At 43.6% G+C, this 15,567-nt stretch overlaps 2 protein-coding genes across 4 annotated transcripts; one reads left to right on the forward strand and one right to left on the reverse strand.

Annotated features, from left to right (window-relative positions):
* Positions 1-374: 374 nt before the first annotated feature.
* Positions 375-6,521, forward strand: LOC106098608 (uncharacterized). Of its 3 annotated transcripts, XM_019350119.2 has the most exons (5): positions 1,102-1,502; positions 1,791-1,903; positions 2,009-2,185; positions 2,418-2,647; positions 6,350-6,521. In XM_019350119.2, the coding sequence occupies exons 1-5, from the start codon at positions 1,494-1,496 to the stop codon at positions 6,487-6,489; spliced, it is 669 nt and encodes a 222-aa protein (XP_019205664.1). In that variant the 5' UTR covers positions 1,102-1,493; the 3' UTR covers positions 6,490-6,521. The 3 variants fall into 3 exon arrangements, with proteins under 3 accessions (XP_025756638.1, XP_019205664.1, XP_019205660.1); XM_025900853.1 differs by lacking the exons at positions 1,102-1,502; positions 6,350-6,521 and adding an exon at positions 375-534 and having other exon boundaries at positions 2,418-3,605; XM_019350115.2 differs by lacking the exon at positions 6,350-6,521 and having other exon boundaries at positions 1,243-1,502; positions 2,418-3,604.
* A 2,174-nt stretch (positions 6,522-8,695) lies between these two features.
* Positions 8,696-12,791, reverse strand: LOC109195332 (syntaxin-12-like). The gene is made up of 7 exons (XM_025906176.1): positions 12,635-12,791; positions 12,327-12,456; positions 10,161-10,204; positions 9,868-9,973; positions 9,715-9,787; positions 8,934-9,016; positions 8,696-8,851 (listed from the first exon to the last, which is right to left on the reverse strand). The coding sequence occupies exons 1-7, from the start codon at positions 12,709-12,711 to the stop codon at positions 8,759-8,761; spliced, it is 606 nt and encodes a 201-aa protein (XP_025761961.1). The 5' UTR covers positions 12,712-12,791; the 3' UTR covers positions 8,696-8,758.
* Between the last annotated feature and the right edge of the window lie 2,776 nt (positions 12,792-15,567).

Genomic DNA, 15,567 nt, shown 5'->3' on the forward strand with positions numbered 1-15,567 from the left:
AATTTTAAATATGTTTATATTGTCTATTCTGTAAAATAGTCAGATTGCCTATTCTTATTTAATTCACTTGATGTACAGAATTCACCTGCTTGCTGCTGCTACTGCACATTCACCTAATGTATGGCCTGGGTCTTTCCCGTGTTGTAGTTGTGCGTCTTATTTTGAAAGAAATGTTTACGCGTTACCATAGCGACCAGAGAGCATTAAGGGGCAGAGAGGAGGATGTTACTCTTAATGTTGTTGGTGCATTTCAGGAGGACGCTGCTAATAAAGTTACACAATTACACAGTGAATTCACGTTTATTGTTATATTTACAAAATACCACCGTTTTTGTCTCGGTCGTATCATTTTATTTTGTTGTATTTATCCGCCACACCTTAAAGGCCGGTCCGTGAAAATACTGCCTGACGTTAAACCGTCCGTGGAGCAACTAAGGTTGGGGACCGCTGCTCTACAGCCGTAGTCAATCCCAGCCCTTTCAGTTGTAATGAGGCTTGCTGTTTACGCTTCAGTGCCAGGCAGGCAGCAATAAGGTGATCCTTTAATAACAGTATTCAACATCATCATGTGGAGGTGAGGGGGGTCTCACGACCAGACTCAAGCCTTGCACGGCGCAACTCGACGTTAACGTCAGCTTGTGTTCATTTACGAACATTATTCATCTCAAGGATGCTTAAAATCCTCCAATAGCATTAGCTCACGAGGAGACTCATAATCATCATTAACTGTCTAATTAGTGACCTGAGCTGTAAAGCAGGGCTAGGAGAGCTGTGTTCACATGTTGGTGCCATACTCTGCGCCCTTCTGTAAATAAACGCTTATTAGCGCATCTGATAGCAAAGACACTGTCCTTCATTTCGGCTAAACTGCGATCGTGGCTCAAGAGTTGGCAGTTCGCCTTGTAATCGGAAGGTTGCCGTTCGAGCCCCGGCTTGGACAGTCTCGGTCGTTGTGTCCTCCTTGGGCAAGACACTTCAACCGTTGCCTACTGGTGGCGCCAGTGTCCGGCAGCCTCGCCTCTGTCAGTGTGCCCCAGGGTGGCTGTCACTACAATGTAGCTTGCCATCACCAGTGTGTGAATGTGTGCGTGGATGACTGGATGTGTAAAGCGCTTTGGGGTCCTTAGCGCTATACAAATACAGGCCATTTACCATTTAAACCTCCACTCGAAGACGTCCAAACGATGCGAGTGCAAAAGAATGCCGTACTGCCAGGTGGGCGTGTCCCGGTAGTTATGACATTACATGAAAACTACATTATCCAACACAGAAAAGCTGCACGTGAAGTCAGACTACGCGAAGTATGCGCATGCGCCGCGGCCAAAGGCGCTGAACGTTCCAACGAACTGACGTCACAGTAAGGTCTCTTGGTGGTCGAAAGTACACAACTATCCAGATCTAGTGTGAGGACGGAGAGTGAAAGACTGGGAAAAAGTGATAATTTGTTCAAAGCTGTCGCGAAAAAGTGAATTCACGGACGAGACTGTGGAAAAATGAACGTGGTAGGACTTTGAAAAATTGATCAGACCACCTCTCATCAAACAAAGCACAAATATTTTAGGCATTTTCAAAATGCAATAATTCCAATGATTAGATGTCAGAAGCTTAGTGGTACTGGTGGACTAACTGTTACAGAAACATCCAAGATGATTTTAGGCACCAATACTGTTTATTTAGTGTAGCTGTGACAAAAACCTTACATTGGCTGCTGGTCTAATTCTTCTTTTTCTTATTATTATTATGGATGTGTAAAGCCTGCTCACTGACATCTAACTGTCTTTTCTTTCTAGATTCCATTAGATGAACCAAGTGAACCGAGGTGCAGTAATCTCAGCGTGCCTCTGTTTGGATTTGAAAACATTGAACACTGCCTCAGAAAACATTTAGCCTATTTATCGCGCAAGTAAGTCACAAGTTCAAAGTCATCAAGACAGTTATCAGCATATACAGACATATTCACTGGTTACAGGTTTGTTTTGCTCAAACATTCTCAATGATTTTCTTTCAGACAGTGGACGGCATTAGCCACTGATGACATCACCTCGGATGTCGTCAATCTGCTGACCAAGATGTGCCGAGTACTCATAGAGCACATTAGCAGCTTAGTGTTTAAAGTCGTACGCCCACAGGTTTTATGCTGCCCACATAATCATGATCGTGGAGACAACGAAAGCTCCGCTGACCGGTAAATCTAAAGCTTCCTTTATTAAACAGTTTCATTCAGTCTTCATTTCTTCTTCTTCATCGGGTAATCCTGGTGACGAAGGGGTTTCTCAGAGTACACAGCACTGGTTCATACTGCCTCTTAGAATAGTTTACATCTCGTGTGAAGTCATCCATGTGATTTATTTAATTTTGACAAAACAGTGATAGTGTGGGAAAATGACTAACTACATTTCTCTTTTCTCCCTTTTCAGGATGAATGCTGAACCTCTGCTTGATGGGTGTAGTTACTGCAGGGTGACAGAGGATGATATTCAGGCCAGCCTCAGAAACATCTTTGATAACTGTTTTGGTTGGGTCTTGGGTTTTGGGCAACGGCGGTCTTGTGACTCAGACAAACTACTGACTTTATTTTCAGTGTCGATTGCAAAGAATGTAAACTCAGCCCTGAGTCGTATCACAGGGTCCACATCCTTGCAATCAGTTAGGTCCAGATCCCCACCAAACCTTGTTGGGATGGTTTACAGTGTAGTCAACATTTTAGAAGACTATGCAAAGACCTTAGCTCCCCTTTCTGTAGATGGTGAGAGTAGCAGCGACAGCATTGTTGAAATGCCAGACTCTGAGGAAGATAACGACTTTAAACCAGAGTCTGTAGAGACTTTTAAAAGCACACAGACTCAAGCTTGTGTAGGCAAGGAACGTTTGGTTAACAAGGGTCACAGTGATACATTTCAAATCATTGATGTCCAAAATCTTGACAGTGAGAGCTCAGAGAGTGATGAAAAATGTAGTGATGCCCTGCAGTGTTCGTCTGGGACACTTCCTACGCCTACAGAGATCGATATCTTTCTCAATTTGTGTCTTGCAAATTTAGTCATTCACGTTTCTGAGAAAACACAAACATTTGCTGTAAAGTTAAATTGTCAGCAGATAGTGACTGATATAAGAGAGAAGATTGAGGGAGACTTGACTCCTCTAAAAACTGTAAAAAACTTGTACATCATAATGTACAAAGACCTGTGTCGCAAATTTGGATCCAAATACGTGCTTCCGTTTGTAATGGAAAAGGCTGATGCGACTTTTGTAGCAGCCATTGTGGAGCTATTAAAAGCAGAGCTCAAAAAATCGGCCAGCCCCAGTAACGTGCTGAGAAGTTTAGAAAGTAACAAAAGCGTTTCTCCAGCCGGTAAGAACAAAACGCAACAATCTGCTACTGAGCAAAATGGATCCACAGATTCCCAGAAAAACAGGCCGAGAAACCGTATCGTTAGGGCCCTCACTTCTTTTTTTAGATCTTTGAGGACGCTATTCAGTTGCTGCATGAGCAGTGAGTCAGAAACAGAGTAATTATCTTCATAATTACTCAATGCATGCTCAGTGATCCAGGTAAGTCAATCCCAAGAAGTGGAATCTGTTCATGTGGACGTAGCGTTCTCAGCGGGAGTTTTCTCCCACTGAGAACGCTACGTCCACATGAACAGAATCCACCTTTTCTGTTCATGTGGACGTAGCGTTCACAGCGGGAGGAGTTTTCTCCCACTGTGAACGCTACGTCCACATGAACAAGATCCACCTTTTCTGTTCATGTGGACGTAGCGTTCACAGCGGGAGGAGTTTTCTCCCACTGTGAACGCTACGCCCACATGAACAAAATCCACCTTTTCTGTTCATGTGGACGTAGCGTTCACAGCGGGAGGAGTTTTCTCCCACTGTGAACGCTACGCCCACATGAACAAAATCCACCTTTTCTGTTCATGTGGACGTAGCGTTCACAGCGGGAGTTTTCTCCCACTGAGAACGCTACGTCCACATGAACAGAATCCACCTTTTCTGTTCATGTGGACGTAGCGTTCACAGCGGGAGGAGTTTTCTCCCACTGTGAACGCTATGCCCACATGAACAAAATCCACCTTTTCTGTTCATGTGGACGTAGCGTTCACAGCGGGAGTTTTCTCCCACTGAGAACGCTACGTCCACATGAACAGAATCCACCTTTTCTGTTCATGTGGACGTAGCGTTCACAGCGGGAGGAGTTTTCTCCCACTGTGAACGCTATGCCCACATGAACAAAATCCACCTTTTCTGTTCATGTGGACGTAGCGTTCACAGCGGGAGTTTTCTCCCACTGAGAACGCTACGTCCACATGAACAGAATCCACCTTTTCTGTTCATGTGGACGTAGCGTTCACAGCGGGAGGAGTTTTCTCCCACTGTGAACGCTACGTCCACATGAACAAGATCCACCTTTTCTGTTCATGTGGACGTAGCGTTCACAGCGGGAGTTTTCTCCCACTGAGAACGCTACGTCCACATGAACAGAATCCACCTTTTCTGTTCATGTGGACGTAGCGTTCACAGCGGGAGGAGTTTTCTCCCACTGTGAATGCTACGTCCACATGAACAAAATCCACCTTTTCTGTTCATGTGGACGTAGCGTTCACAGCGGGAGTTTTCTCCCACTGTGAACGCTACGTCCACATGAACAAAATCCACCTTTTCTGTTCATGTGGACGTAGCGTTCACAGCGGGAGTTTTCTCCCACTGTGAACGCTACGTCCACATGAACAGAATCCACCTTTTCTGTTCATGTGCACGTAGCGTTCACAGCGGGAGGAGTTTTCTCCCACTGTGAACGCTACGTCCACATGAACAAGATCCACCTTTTCTGTTCATGTGGACGTAGCGTTCACAGCGGGAGGAGTTTTCTCCCACTGTGAACGCTACGCCCACATGAACAAAATCCACCTTTTCTGTTCATGTGGACGTAGCGTTCACAGCGGGAGTTTTCTCCCACTGAGAACGCTACGTCCACATGAACAGAATCCACCTTTTCTGTTCATGTGGACGTAGCGTTCACAGCGGGAGGAGTTTTCTCCCACTGTGAACGCTACGTCCACATGAACAAAATCCACCTTTTCTGTTCATGTGGACGTAGCGTTCACAGCGGGAGTTTTCTCCCACTGTGAACGCTACGTCCACATGAACAAGATCCACCTTTTCTGTTCATGTGGACGTAGCGTTCACAGCGGGAGTTTTCTCCCACTGAGAACGCTACGCCCACATGAACAGAATCCACCTTTTCTGTTCATGTGGACGTAGCGTTCACAGCGGGAGGAGTTTTCTCCCACTGTGAACGCTACGCCCACATGAACAAAATCCACCTTTTCTGTTCATGTGGACGTAGCGTTCACAGCGGGAGTTTTCTCCCACTGAGAACGCTACGTCCACATGAACAGAATCCACCTTTTCTGTTCATGTGGACGTAGCGTTCACAGCGGGAGGAGTTTTCTCCCACTGTGAACGCTACGCCCACATGAACAGAATCCACCTTTTCTGTTCATGTGGACGTAGCGTTCACAGCGGGAGGAGTTTTCTCCCACTGTGAACGCTACGTCCACATGAACAGAATCCACCTTTTCTGTTCATGTGGACGTAGCGTTCACAGCGGGAGGAGTTTTCTCCCACTGTGAACGCTACGTCCACATGAACAAAATCCACCTTTTCTGTTCATGTGGACGTAGCGTTCACAGCGGGAGGAGTTTTCTCCCACTGTGAACGCTACGCCCACATGAACAAAATCCACCTTTTGGGGTACCTTCATAATGTTACAACAGTTACAATCCTCTTTTCAAAGAATATGCAGCAGTTTCAGCTGTTTGTAAGTCATTTAACACAGGTTGCGGCAGAAGACCTCCCCTCATCGAGCCTGGTTCTGCCGGAGGTTTCTTCCTATTAAAAGGGAGTTTTTCCTTCCCACTGTCGCCTTGTGCTTGCTCAGAGGGGGTGGTCTGATTGTCAGGGTTTTCTCCCCAAACTGCAGGGTCTTTGCTTTGCAGTATTGATTAGACAGTCAGACCACAGGACAGATTTTCAAATCTGACTCTGTCCACCATATACTGATTTTGAAAGGAGGGTTGTAACAGCAGCACGTCGGCTCTGTGGGACTTCTCACAGTGCAAAGACAAGCACTTTGATTGGACACTCTAAATTGGTCACATAATTTGCTTCTTAATTTGGAAATAAAATGATCAGAAAATGAAACAAATGTGTATAATGGTTTGTAGTCTCATCAATCACAATGTAGAGACAATCGCACAAACTTGATTTAAACAGAGCATTTTGTGTTGGTTTTGTCATTGTAGGTTAAATGTAAACATTTATTCTAGATATTTGACACAAAGGCATTCTCAGCTCTGTAACAGAGAGGTTTTGGCTCAGTGTGAAAATGTCCTGATGATATCAGTACATTTGATTTTGATGAAGTTCCAGTTAAAGGGTTTCGACTGTCTTGAGAGACAGCAGATTGTAGACCAGGGGTTTTGAACTCCAGGCCTCGAGGGCCTGCAGGTTTTAGATGTGTCCTTGATCCAACACAGCTGATTCGGCTGATTTAAATGGCTAAATGACCTCCTCATCATGTCTTGAAGTTCTCCAGAGGCCTGGTAATGAACTAATCATTTGATTCAGGTGTGTTCACCCAGGGTGAGATCTAAAATCTGCAGGACACCGGCCCTCGAGGCCTGGAGTTTGAGACCCCTGTTGTGGACAGAGAGCCATATTCCTAACTGGAAAACTCAAAAACCAGTCTTATCTATGGTCCACCTAGACCTTACACAAAGTTTCTGTCTGTTCTCAGACTTTTATCTGATTTAGTGCCCAGCTAAGATAAAATAATTATTTTGGGTGATTTTAATATTGAAGATTGTTATCATCTTCAATGCCCTGTACCAACATAGAGCAGAGCAGCTACCTGAACGCTACTCCAACAGAGGTTGATCATCTTGTTAATAACTTTGCCTCCTCACTACGTACGACCCTGGATACTGTAGCTCCGGTGAAAACTAAGGCCTCAAATCAGAAGTACCTGACTCCGTGGTATAATTCTCAAACACGTAGCCTAAAGCAGATCACTCGTAAGCTGGAGAGGAAATGGCGTGTCACAAATTTAGAGGATCATCATTTAGCCTGGAGAAATAGTTTGTTGCTTTATAAGAAAGCCCTCCGCAAAGCCAGAACATCTTACTATTCGTCACTGATTGAAGAAAATAAGAACAACCCCAGGTTTCTCTTCAGCACTGTAGCCAGGCTGACAAAAAGTCAGAGCTCTTTTGAGCCAACCATCCCTTTAACGTTAACTAGTAATGACTTCATGAACTTCTTCACAAATAAAATTTTAATCATTAGAGAAAAAATTACCAATAATCATCCCACAGATGTAATATTATCTACAGCTACTTTTAGTACCATCAATGTTAAGTTAGACTCTTTTTCTCCAATTGATCTTTCTGAGTTAACTTCAATAATTACTTCCTCCAAACCAACGTGTCTTTTAGACCCCATTCCTACAAAACTGCTCAAAGAAGTCCTGCCATTAATTAATGCTTCAATCTTAAATATGATCAACCTATCTCTAATAATCGGCTATGTACCACAGGCCTTCAAGCTGAAGCCTATCCCAGCTGTCATTGGACAAGAGGTCGGGTACACTCTGGCTAGGTCACCAGGCTGATGCCAGGTTACCACACACAGGCAAACAACACCCATATTCACACCAACTAACTGCATGTTTTTGGACTGTGGGAGGAAGCTGGAGGATCTGGAAAGAACCCAAGCAAACACTGGGAGAACATGCAAACTCAGAAAAGCTCCAGCCAGATTGTGCAGTCAAATTTAGCTACCAGGGACCCAGCAGTCTCCGATTCACTCTAAGAGCAGCGTGCAGATGCTTTGGAGAACTTGGGGAAATGAAAGGATTCAAATGATCACCTGACGTCTTGCATTTCTAAACCCATTTATCAGTTTTCAGTGATGATGCCAAACACATTTAGTGATGCTGACAGATACAGTAACCAGACTCAAAGTCAAAATGATTTCCTTCACTAACTAAAGAGCAACTTTCTTTTTCGAAAACTGTAAATCAAGTAAAGCTTATGTGTACAATCACAGAGGAGGGAAACATACCACAGAACAGCAAATGTTTAAGACATTTATTATCATACTGTCAGGGTTCATAGAAATCAACTTAAAACACTTGATCTGAAGGAGTGATTAATTTACGATTCTTGATGTTTTAACTATTTGCAGAGTTGAATTCGACTTCTAATATTTTCAACTTTGCTTTTACAACATGTACGATTTAACCATCGCTGGCATTACCATTATGTTGTGCCTGTGAAGACAAGGAACCACAGCAGGATACAGTTCTCCACACACTAGACATCAGAAAGGGCCACAACATGTTTATCGACAACAACAAAAACCCTAAATATCTTCAGTTACCCAGACAAGCTTGTGTGCATGTCTTTAAAATAATTTCCAACAATATTTTTTACATTTGCAAAACAGTGAGAGCTAGTGTTAGTGCAGTTAATAAGAAGAAATGTATCAGTGACGCTAATTTAGGAATATCAAGTCTTGAATTGCTCCCCTGCACCAACCCAGTCCTCGTTCTCCTAAATTACCTCTTACAGTAAGCCCTTTGTAGACGTGCTCCACTGATCTTGGTACAGGGATGAGCCTTTTCTTGCTGTTCTTTTGATTCCAAGCAGGTGGGAGGGGACTGAATCGATTACATTGGTTGCGTGACATCGGCTCATTTGGACGCCCACCAGATGATGATGGCGAGTATGACGAGCACGATGGAGCAGACCATAACCAGGATGCAGATCTTCTTCCGGGACTTTTGCTGCAATAAAGACGGGACAGCGGGGTTATAGTGAGGGTCTGCGCTGAATGACACCACAGAGTGGTGACTGACACACACCCACCTGATAGTAAGCAGCTCTCTGCAGCTGCTCTGTTCCTCGTTCTACGTGAACTTCAGCATTCTCCACGTTAGCCTCGATGCTATCTGCAGGAAGACAAAAAAATACACCACGGTCAGCTGGGAGCTAACAGCAAGCTCCTCTGGACATGTGCTGTCTGCAAAGACAAGATTTTTAGTTTGGTTAACTGGTTACTCCAGGCTGTGAAGGGAAACAAAAATCTAACGTATTTATACACTGAGATTTGAGCCCAGGTGGATCCTGCTTCTGCTGATTTGGCTCGAGTCCACCAGTTGATTGGACATGATTTGGAGAGACACACACCTGTGTCTACTGTCCTATTGCCGACAGCACATGTCAGAGCACAGACCAAGCCAAAACGTCCAGGGAAGGTCTGCAGACCTCAGGTTTGTATCAAGGCGCAGATCTGGGGAAGGGTCCCAGTAAGGTGCTTCAACATAGTCCTGAACAGAGGCTGTGGATACTTATGTGCATGCTATGACTTTGTTTTTTGTTTTTAATACATGTGGAAGCTCTTCAGGAATAATTTACTTTATGGGCTATTGTGTGTAAAAATGTGGAATGAGGCTGTGACACAACGTGGAAGCGCTGTGAATGTGTTGTGCATGTTGGTCAGAGAGGACGGAGACCATTCTGGGTTGAGCTAAAAAGTGAGTGTGTGTCAGTTTTTAAGGAGGACAGATAAATTATTGATATAGGAACTAATTAATGGTTACTTCACAGACTAAGTGATGGGAATAACAACATTCCTGTTACTACTTACCAATCATCTCTCCCTGGTCATGAATCATCACAGCCAGGTCCTTGAAGATCTGGTTTACATCCATGATATCAGACTGTAAAGACAAAGATATTAGCTGAGCGCTGACGGGAGCGTGCTGGATGTTGATTATAGAAAGAGCGAGCCAAGGATCACCTCCAGCTGTCTGATGTTGGTTTCTCTCTCCTTGATGAGTTCCAGGTCCTCCTCTGTGATGGCCGCTTCCTCCGTCTGGGTGGTCATCTGACCCCACTCATCTTGGCTTCACGTTCACATCAACATAACAACATTTCAGTAACCATGTGAAAATGTGTGGATTAGAATTGGATATATTTATTCTTTCCCCTCCATCTTCATGCAGACTCTAAATGGTCTTTATTTTTAAGTGACACTGCAGGTCTTCATGACACACTTGCAACAAATTCCAACCATGAACAGAGGTCACTTACTTATCAAAGGACACAAGCTTTTCATCCCGAGAGTTGTCGTCAGCCTAAAAGAGAAGGAAAAATTTAGCACTGTCAATGCTAGGCTTGTTTTTCTCTTTTGTTTTGAAGTTAAACGGATCAAAAAACAAAGAGACAAACTTTAGGCTAGCGGGGAAACATCTGATGTAGAGGATCCTTTTTATGCTCTTTTTCAAGTCATTTCAACTCATTTTCTGGTAGTTTCTGGAAGGTCAGTGGTTCCCGACTCCTTTAATCATAATTTATTATATTGACCACTCTCATTTTCATTATATCAAGTTTTTATTAGTCGTACACTCTGCAGCCAAACCCAAAAGTTTGATTCTGGAAGTTTTCAGTGGGAGAAATGTTTCGTCACTCATCCAGGAGGCTTCTTCAGTCTCAGCTGACTGCAGGTTTCCAACCTTATAAACAGGACATTTGCATAATGACTGAAACTAGCACCACTGGCCTGTAGGTTCTAAATAGACTGTAGAGTCCTGGCCCGACAAGGTGGCTCTTGGAGGAGCCTGAACCAAAGTTCTGGCCATCCAAATGTTGCAACATCCCAGCATGCTGTTCTGTCTGGACATCCTGTCAGTCACCAGCTTGTGGTAAGGCTGTGATGAATAACAAAGTTCAGCAAAGCAGTGGAGCCACAGCTACAAACTGAGGCTAAATGTGAATGCATGGGAAAAATCAGCCACAGTTGCAACTGACCCATTATTCCCACTGCATGTACCGCGTTTCCATGTTTGCAGTGGTGTCTGTAAGGCCATGCTTGTGATATTTCAGACAAATTACTTGCAGCGTGGCTGGATTCACTTGTTCTCAGACAGTCTACAGTCTGTTGCAGCATTCATATGTTTTTGAGGACTCACAAAAGTGGACCCCAAGGATCGGGTCCCCCGACACAAACAGAGTAACATAGTGTACGCTGTTAAGTGCCAGGAGGATTGCCAGGATTTATACATCAGGGAAACCAAACAACCTCTAGCGAAGCGGATGGCACAACACAGAAGAGCAACCTCATCAGGCCAGGACTCTGCAGTCTATTTACACCTACAGGCCAGTGGACACTCTTTCAATGATGAGGATGTACACATCCTGGACAGGGAGGAACGCTGGTTTGAGCGCGGAGTCAAGGAGGCCATTGACTCTGCGCTCAAAAGGGTCTTTCCCTTTACGTGAAAAGGGAAAGACCATCTCTGAATCGAGGAGGGGGCCTAAGGGTACATCTTTCGCCATCTTACAACGCTGTGATTGCAGCCATTCCCCAACTCTCTGTGAATGGTACTCATGGCCATTGATCGGTGTTCTTTGATCAGTGGGTTTTGGTCAGTGATTGTTGATCAATGGTCATGAGAATTTGCATAATTATGATTAAGGAACTGACCTCACAGCCCATTGTTCCTTCAGTGGGCTGGTTTCAGTCATTATGCAAATGTACTGTTTATAAGGTTTGGGGAAACCTGCAGTCAGCTGAGACTGAAGAAGTCACTTGGATGAGTGACGAAACGTTTCTCCCACTGAAAACGCTACGTCCAGATGAACAGATTCAACTTTTGGAGGTTGTCTCAAAGTTATTTTTCCTTCACCACACATGAAATGTCAACGAATGATGACATACTGTACACACCGTGTCCTGAGTGTGTGTGTGTGTGTGTGTGTGTGTCCTGAGCCACAATGTTGGCTGAATGAAATTCCAATTAAACCAAGTGCGTCTGTCAGCATCACTCAGCCTGCGCTGTAAGAACAAGCTCCATAGTCACACTTTCAAACTTAGTGTGCATATTTATCTTACAGTTTGACATCATCCATTGTTAGGTGGCTGTAGCTCAGGAGGAGGAGCAGTGGGAACTTTGGATGGGTGAATGAGGCATGTTGTAGAAAGTGCTGTGACTGTAAGCTATAGAACAGGGGTGCCCAATCCTAGTCCTCGAGAGCTACTGTCCTGCAGCTTTTAGATGCATCCCTACTCCAACACAGCTGAATCAAATGGTTTGATGACCTCTTCAGCATGCCATCAAGTTTGGCAAAGGCCTGATAACAAGACATTCATTTGAATCAGGTGTGTTGGAACAAGGATGAATCTAAAAGTTGCAGGACAGTAGCTCTCGAGGACTAGGATTGGGCACCCCTGCTATAGAAGAATCAGTACAGTGCTACTTTCATTAGGACATGTAAACGAGTACTTACTTGCTCTGAAGGCGATGAGGGCAGAGGGATTGATCCCAGCTCTTTCAGGTGTTTGTTGGTTTCTTTTGCCAGTTGGTTGGTGTAGTGTTGTGTCTGCTGCCTGTGAACACCAACAGTTCCAACAGCAGACAGACCATAAGACCTTCTAATAATTACACAAATACATTTCTTATAGGACAGTTCAACAGAGTCGCTACAGCGTGGCAGCACTGGCTCTGAGAAAGTGAAGGTGACTGAAAGTGTGTTTGTTTAGCAGAGGAGATGATATCGGTACATACAGCCGATCCTGCAGTTCACTGGTGTCCTGTCTGGTCCCCAGCTGGTTCACCATGGTCTTTATCTGAGCCGCTGCCATGGGAACACAATGATAGCGCTCAGTTTTGGAAGAAAAATATACAAGTGACACAAGAAAGAAGCTGCACTTTGTTCCTGGTAGTTATACAGAGATGACATCATCTGTAGTCATCACAGTTTGATGCTGCTTCTTAATGTTCACATTTGTGTCAGACACGTGTGTTTGCTATGAGCCATCATCATCATCAGCATCATCAGTGTGACCTGAAACAGAAGCTGAGGGATTTCAGAACATACACACAACGATATAAGGAAGTGAAAAGTACCCAGTGATGATCTGGCTGTTGTGTTCAATCGCTTGTACAGGTTTTCAGGTGTATCTGGGTGATTCTGTGTTTGTATTTGTTGTCCTGGCCGGGTCACTGCTTAAAGCCTCTCACAGAAAGGACACGCCTTAATTTGAGAAACTGTTCATTTTTCGCTTGTGTGCAGACTTTGTGGGTAAACAGTTCATACAATTTATTGGTTGCAATCAGGGCTGGACTGGGACAAAAAATCGGCCCGGGCATTTTGACTAGAGACCGGCCCACCAGGATAGAGATTGAAAATGTGACGTCATTCAGGGGTAAAACCGCAAAGGATTCTGGGAACTTGTGGCAAGAGGTACTAGCGCACGCAGCCTTTCAATTGAACTCAGTTACACAGCGATAAAAAGAAACCCAAAAAATGGCAAGAAGCTGTTGTATTATTAACTGCAATAGCCGGTCGCATGACAGCCACGGGAAGCCGAAGGGTAAAGAGATCGGGGTTTTTTTAATCGATTACGTCATTGAAGAGAAATTTTTTAAGCCACGTTTCCTAAGTAAGAGCCGACGGATGGTCTGGATATACCAAATATAACGTCTCAGAACACTCCAGCTCACATGTTAGTCTGCTCCAAGCATTCCCACAAAGGTCAGTGTTTTGTAGTAGTTAATAGTCATGTTTCTTAACATGCTTGTAACCTATATCACCAATTAAGTCTGGTGCTGAACAGAAATTGTTGCGCTATGCTCCTTTATTTATTGTGCATAAATAGTGAATTGTCCTGACACAATATTGCGTTTCGCTTCTGTTATTACCACGGTACATTGACAAAAACATATACTTTTATTCACAGGATAAAACAGTTGTTTTGTATCACTAATTGTCCAGTGCATTACAGCATATAATATTATTGTCACTGCTACATTTCTGTAATGCGTACCAGAAATTATTTCCAATACTAATTAATTATCGTTGAGCTCAAAGGTTATATTAATAAACGGTTAACGAATGTGTATTTATGACAATGATTTGTGAGACTGGTAAACTTACCATTGTTTGTACAATGGTCTTTCGTTCTACATGGTGCATTTCAAGGTCCTGTACCCATCCGTCGGTAAACTGTACCTGGGCTTGTTGCAGTGACCTGAAGGTACTAAACTTCATGAGTGTATGCACTCACTCCAAGAACCGTATAATTATAAATCTGAGCGTGGTGAAAGTTGGGCAGCACGCTAATGTCTTTTGTCCACTCTGTGTGCTCATAAGGGTCTGACCCTTTCACTCCTTTGATTTTTTCCTCGCATCTTTTCTTTGCCTTTTCGTCGAGTCTGTCTTTGTACGGACCGGCATTATTCTCCTTCGTTTTGTACATTCCTTTTTTGTACGGCAAAGAAAAACCAAGACGGTATTGGAACCGGAGAATGAACATTTTGCGGTGCTGCAAATGCTTGCATTTGATGCGGTACTTGTTTTGCCACGAGTTCCCGGAATGCAATGCGCGAAAGTCACGTGATCTGTCAATCGCTATAGGAAAAACCATAAAGCCTTTGCATGAAAACAACTGCTTTGATGTACACTGCCTTGTTGGTATATATGTATCAATCTAATAAACTTAAACCTACACCATCCTCCCTATTCTGGATTTTAAACAGTACATAGCAGAAACAAAAAGACTGCTTGGTCGAGTTAACCTTCTGAACTATCTACAACACATGGTAGAAACCTTAAATTAAGACCAAGAACACTAGAGGTGAGACATGATCATTAATTAATATTAAAATTAATAAATGGCAGATTTAGTGATATTTTCATAAACACCTCCTTTCCTTTTTTTGTTCTCCATTTTCTTTAGTTCGTCTATAAGATTGCTAAACAAGGGGGAGGGTGCATCCGGCCTCCTCGGCTGTAATTGGTCCAGCCCAGAGTCGATCATGACCAATTGGCCAATCCAACACCTTTCATTATATATACCCTTCCAAAAAAATAAAAAAAATAAAAAATCCATCGGCCCATAAAAACAAAAAATCGCCAGCGGCCCACCGGGCAAATGCCCGGTATGCCCGATGGACAGTCCAGCTATGGTTGCAATACTTTTGTAAATCTTTCCCAAACATATTACAATCAACATGCAGTCGGACATTGTGGGCATGAACATGTATTCATATTCAATGAAAATCCTGCTGCAGCTTTCACTTCGGCGGGTACACCGGCTTCCGCGAGTGTGACGCTTATTTTGAGTGATGAAAAAAATAATAAGATATCATTTTATTTTTATATTTCAAAATCACAATAATCTTCCAATTTAGAACTACAAGTTAAAAAAAAAAGAACTAAACACAAATAAAATGCACTTCAGCTAAATACTTCTTCTATTTTCCCAAACCACCCGGAGCCGCAAAATAAGGACTAAAGATGCAGCTCCGGAGCCGCGGGTTGCCGACCCCTGGTATATACTATATATATAATGTTCTTCCTCTACCCCCCCCCCCCCCCCCCCCTTTGCACATGTCGAGGAGCGTGTCAGGTTACATTTCACTGTGTGTTATACTTGTATAACTATGCATGTGACAAATAAAGAACCTTGAACCTTGAACCTTAAGGTATTGAAACT

The sequence above is a fragment of the Oreochromis niloticus genome, linkage group LG3 (genome assembly GCF_001858045.2).
Source record: "Oreochromis niloticus isolate F11D_XX linkage group LG3, O_niloticus_UMD_NMBU, whole genome shotgun sequence".
Taxonomy (NCBI): Eukaryota; Metazoa; Chordata; class Actinopteri; order Cichliformes; family Cichlidae; genus Oreochromis; species Oreochromis niloticus.

Excerpts from the sequence above, each read along its gene's own strand:
- LOC109195332 (XM_025906176.1), bottom strand. The coding sequence starts at position 12,711 with ATGGCAGCGGCTCAGATAAAGACCATGGTGAACCAGCTGGGGACCAGA. Across the intron at positions 9,974-10,160 it reads AAGCTTGTGTCCTTTGATAA|CCAAGATGAGTGGGGTCAGA; the intron begins GTAAGTGACCTC and ends GTGAACGTGAAG. Across the intron at positions 9,017-9,714 it reads TGACCAGGGAGAGATGATTG|ATAGCATCGAGGCTAACGTG; the intron begins GTAAGTAGTAAC and ends GTCTTCCTGCAG.
- LOC106098608 (XM_019350115.2), top strand. Across the intron at positions 1,904-2,008 it reads TTAGCCTATTTATCGCGCAA|ACAGTGGACGGCATTAGCCA; the intron begins GTAAGTCACAAG and ends ATTTTCTTTCAG. Across the intron at positions 2,186-2,417 it reads AACGAAAGCTCCGCTGACCG|GATGAATGCTGAACCTCTGC; the intron begins GTAAATCTAAAG and ends CTCCCTTTTCAG.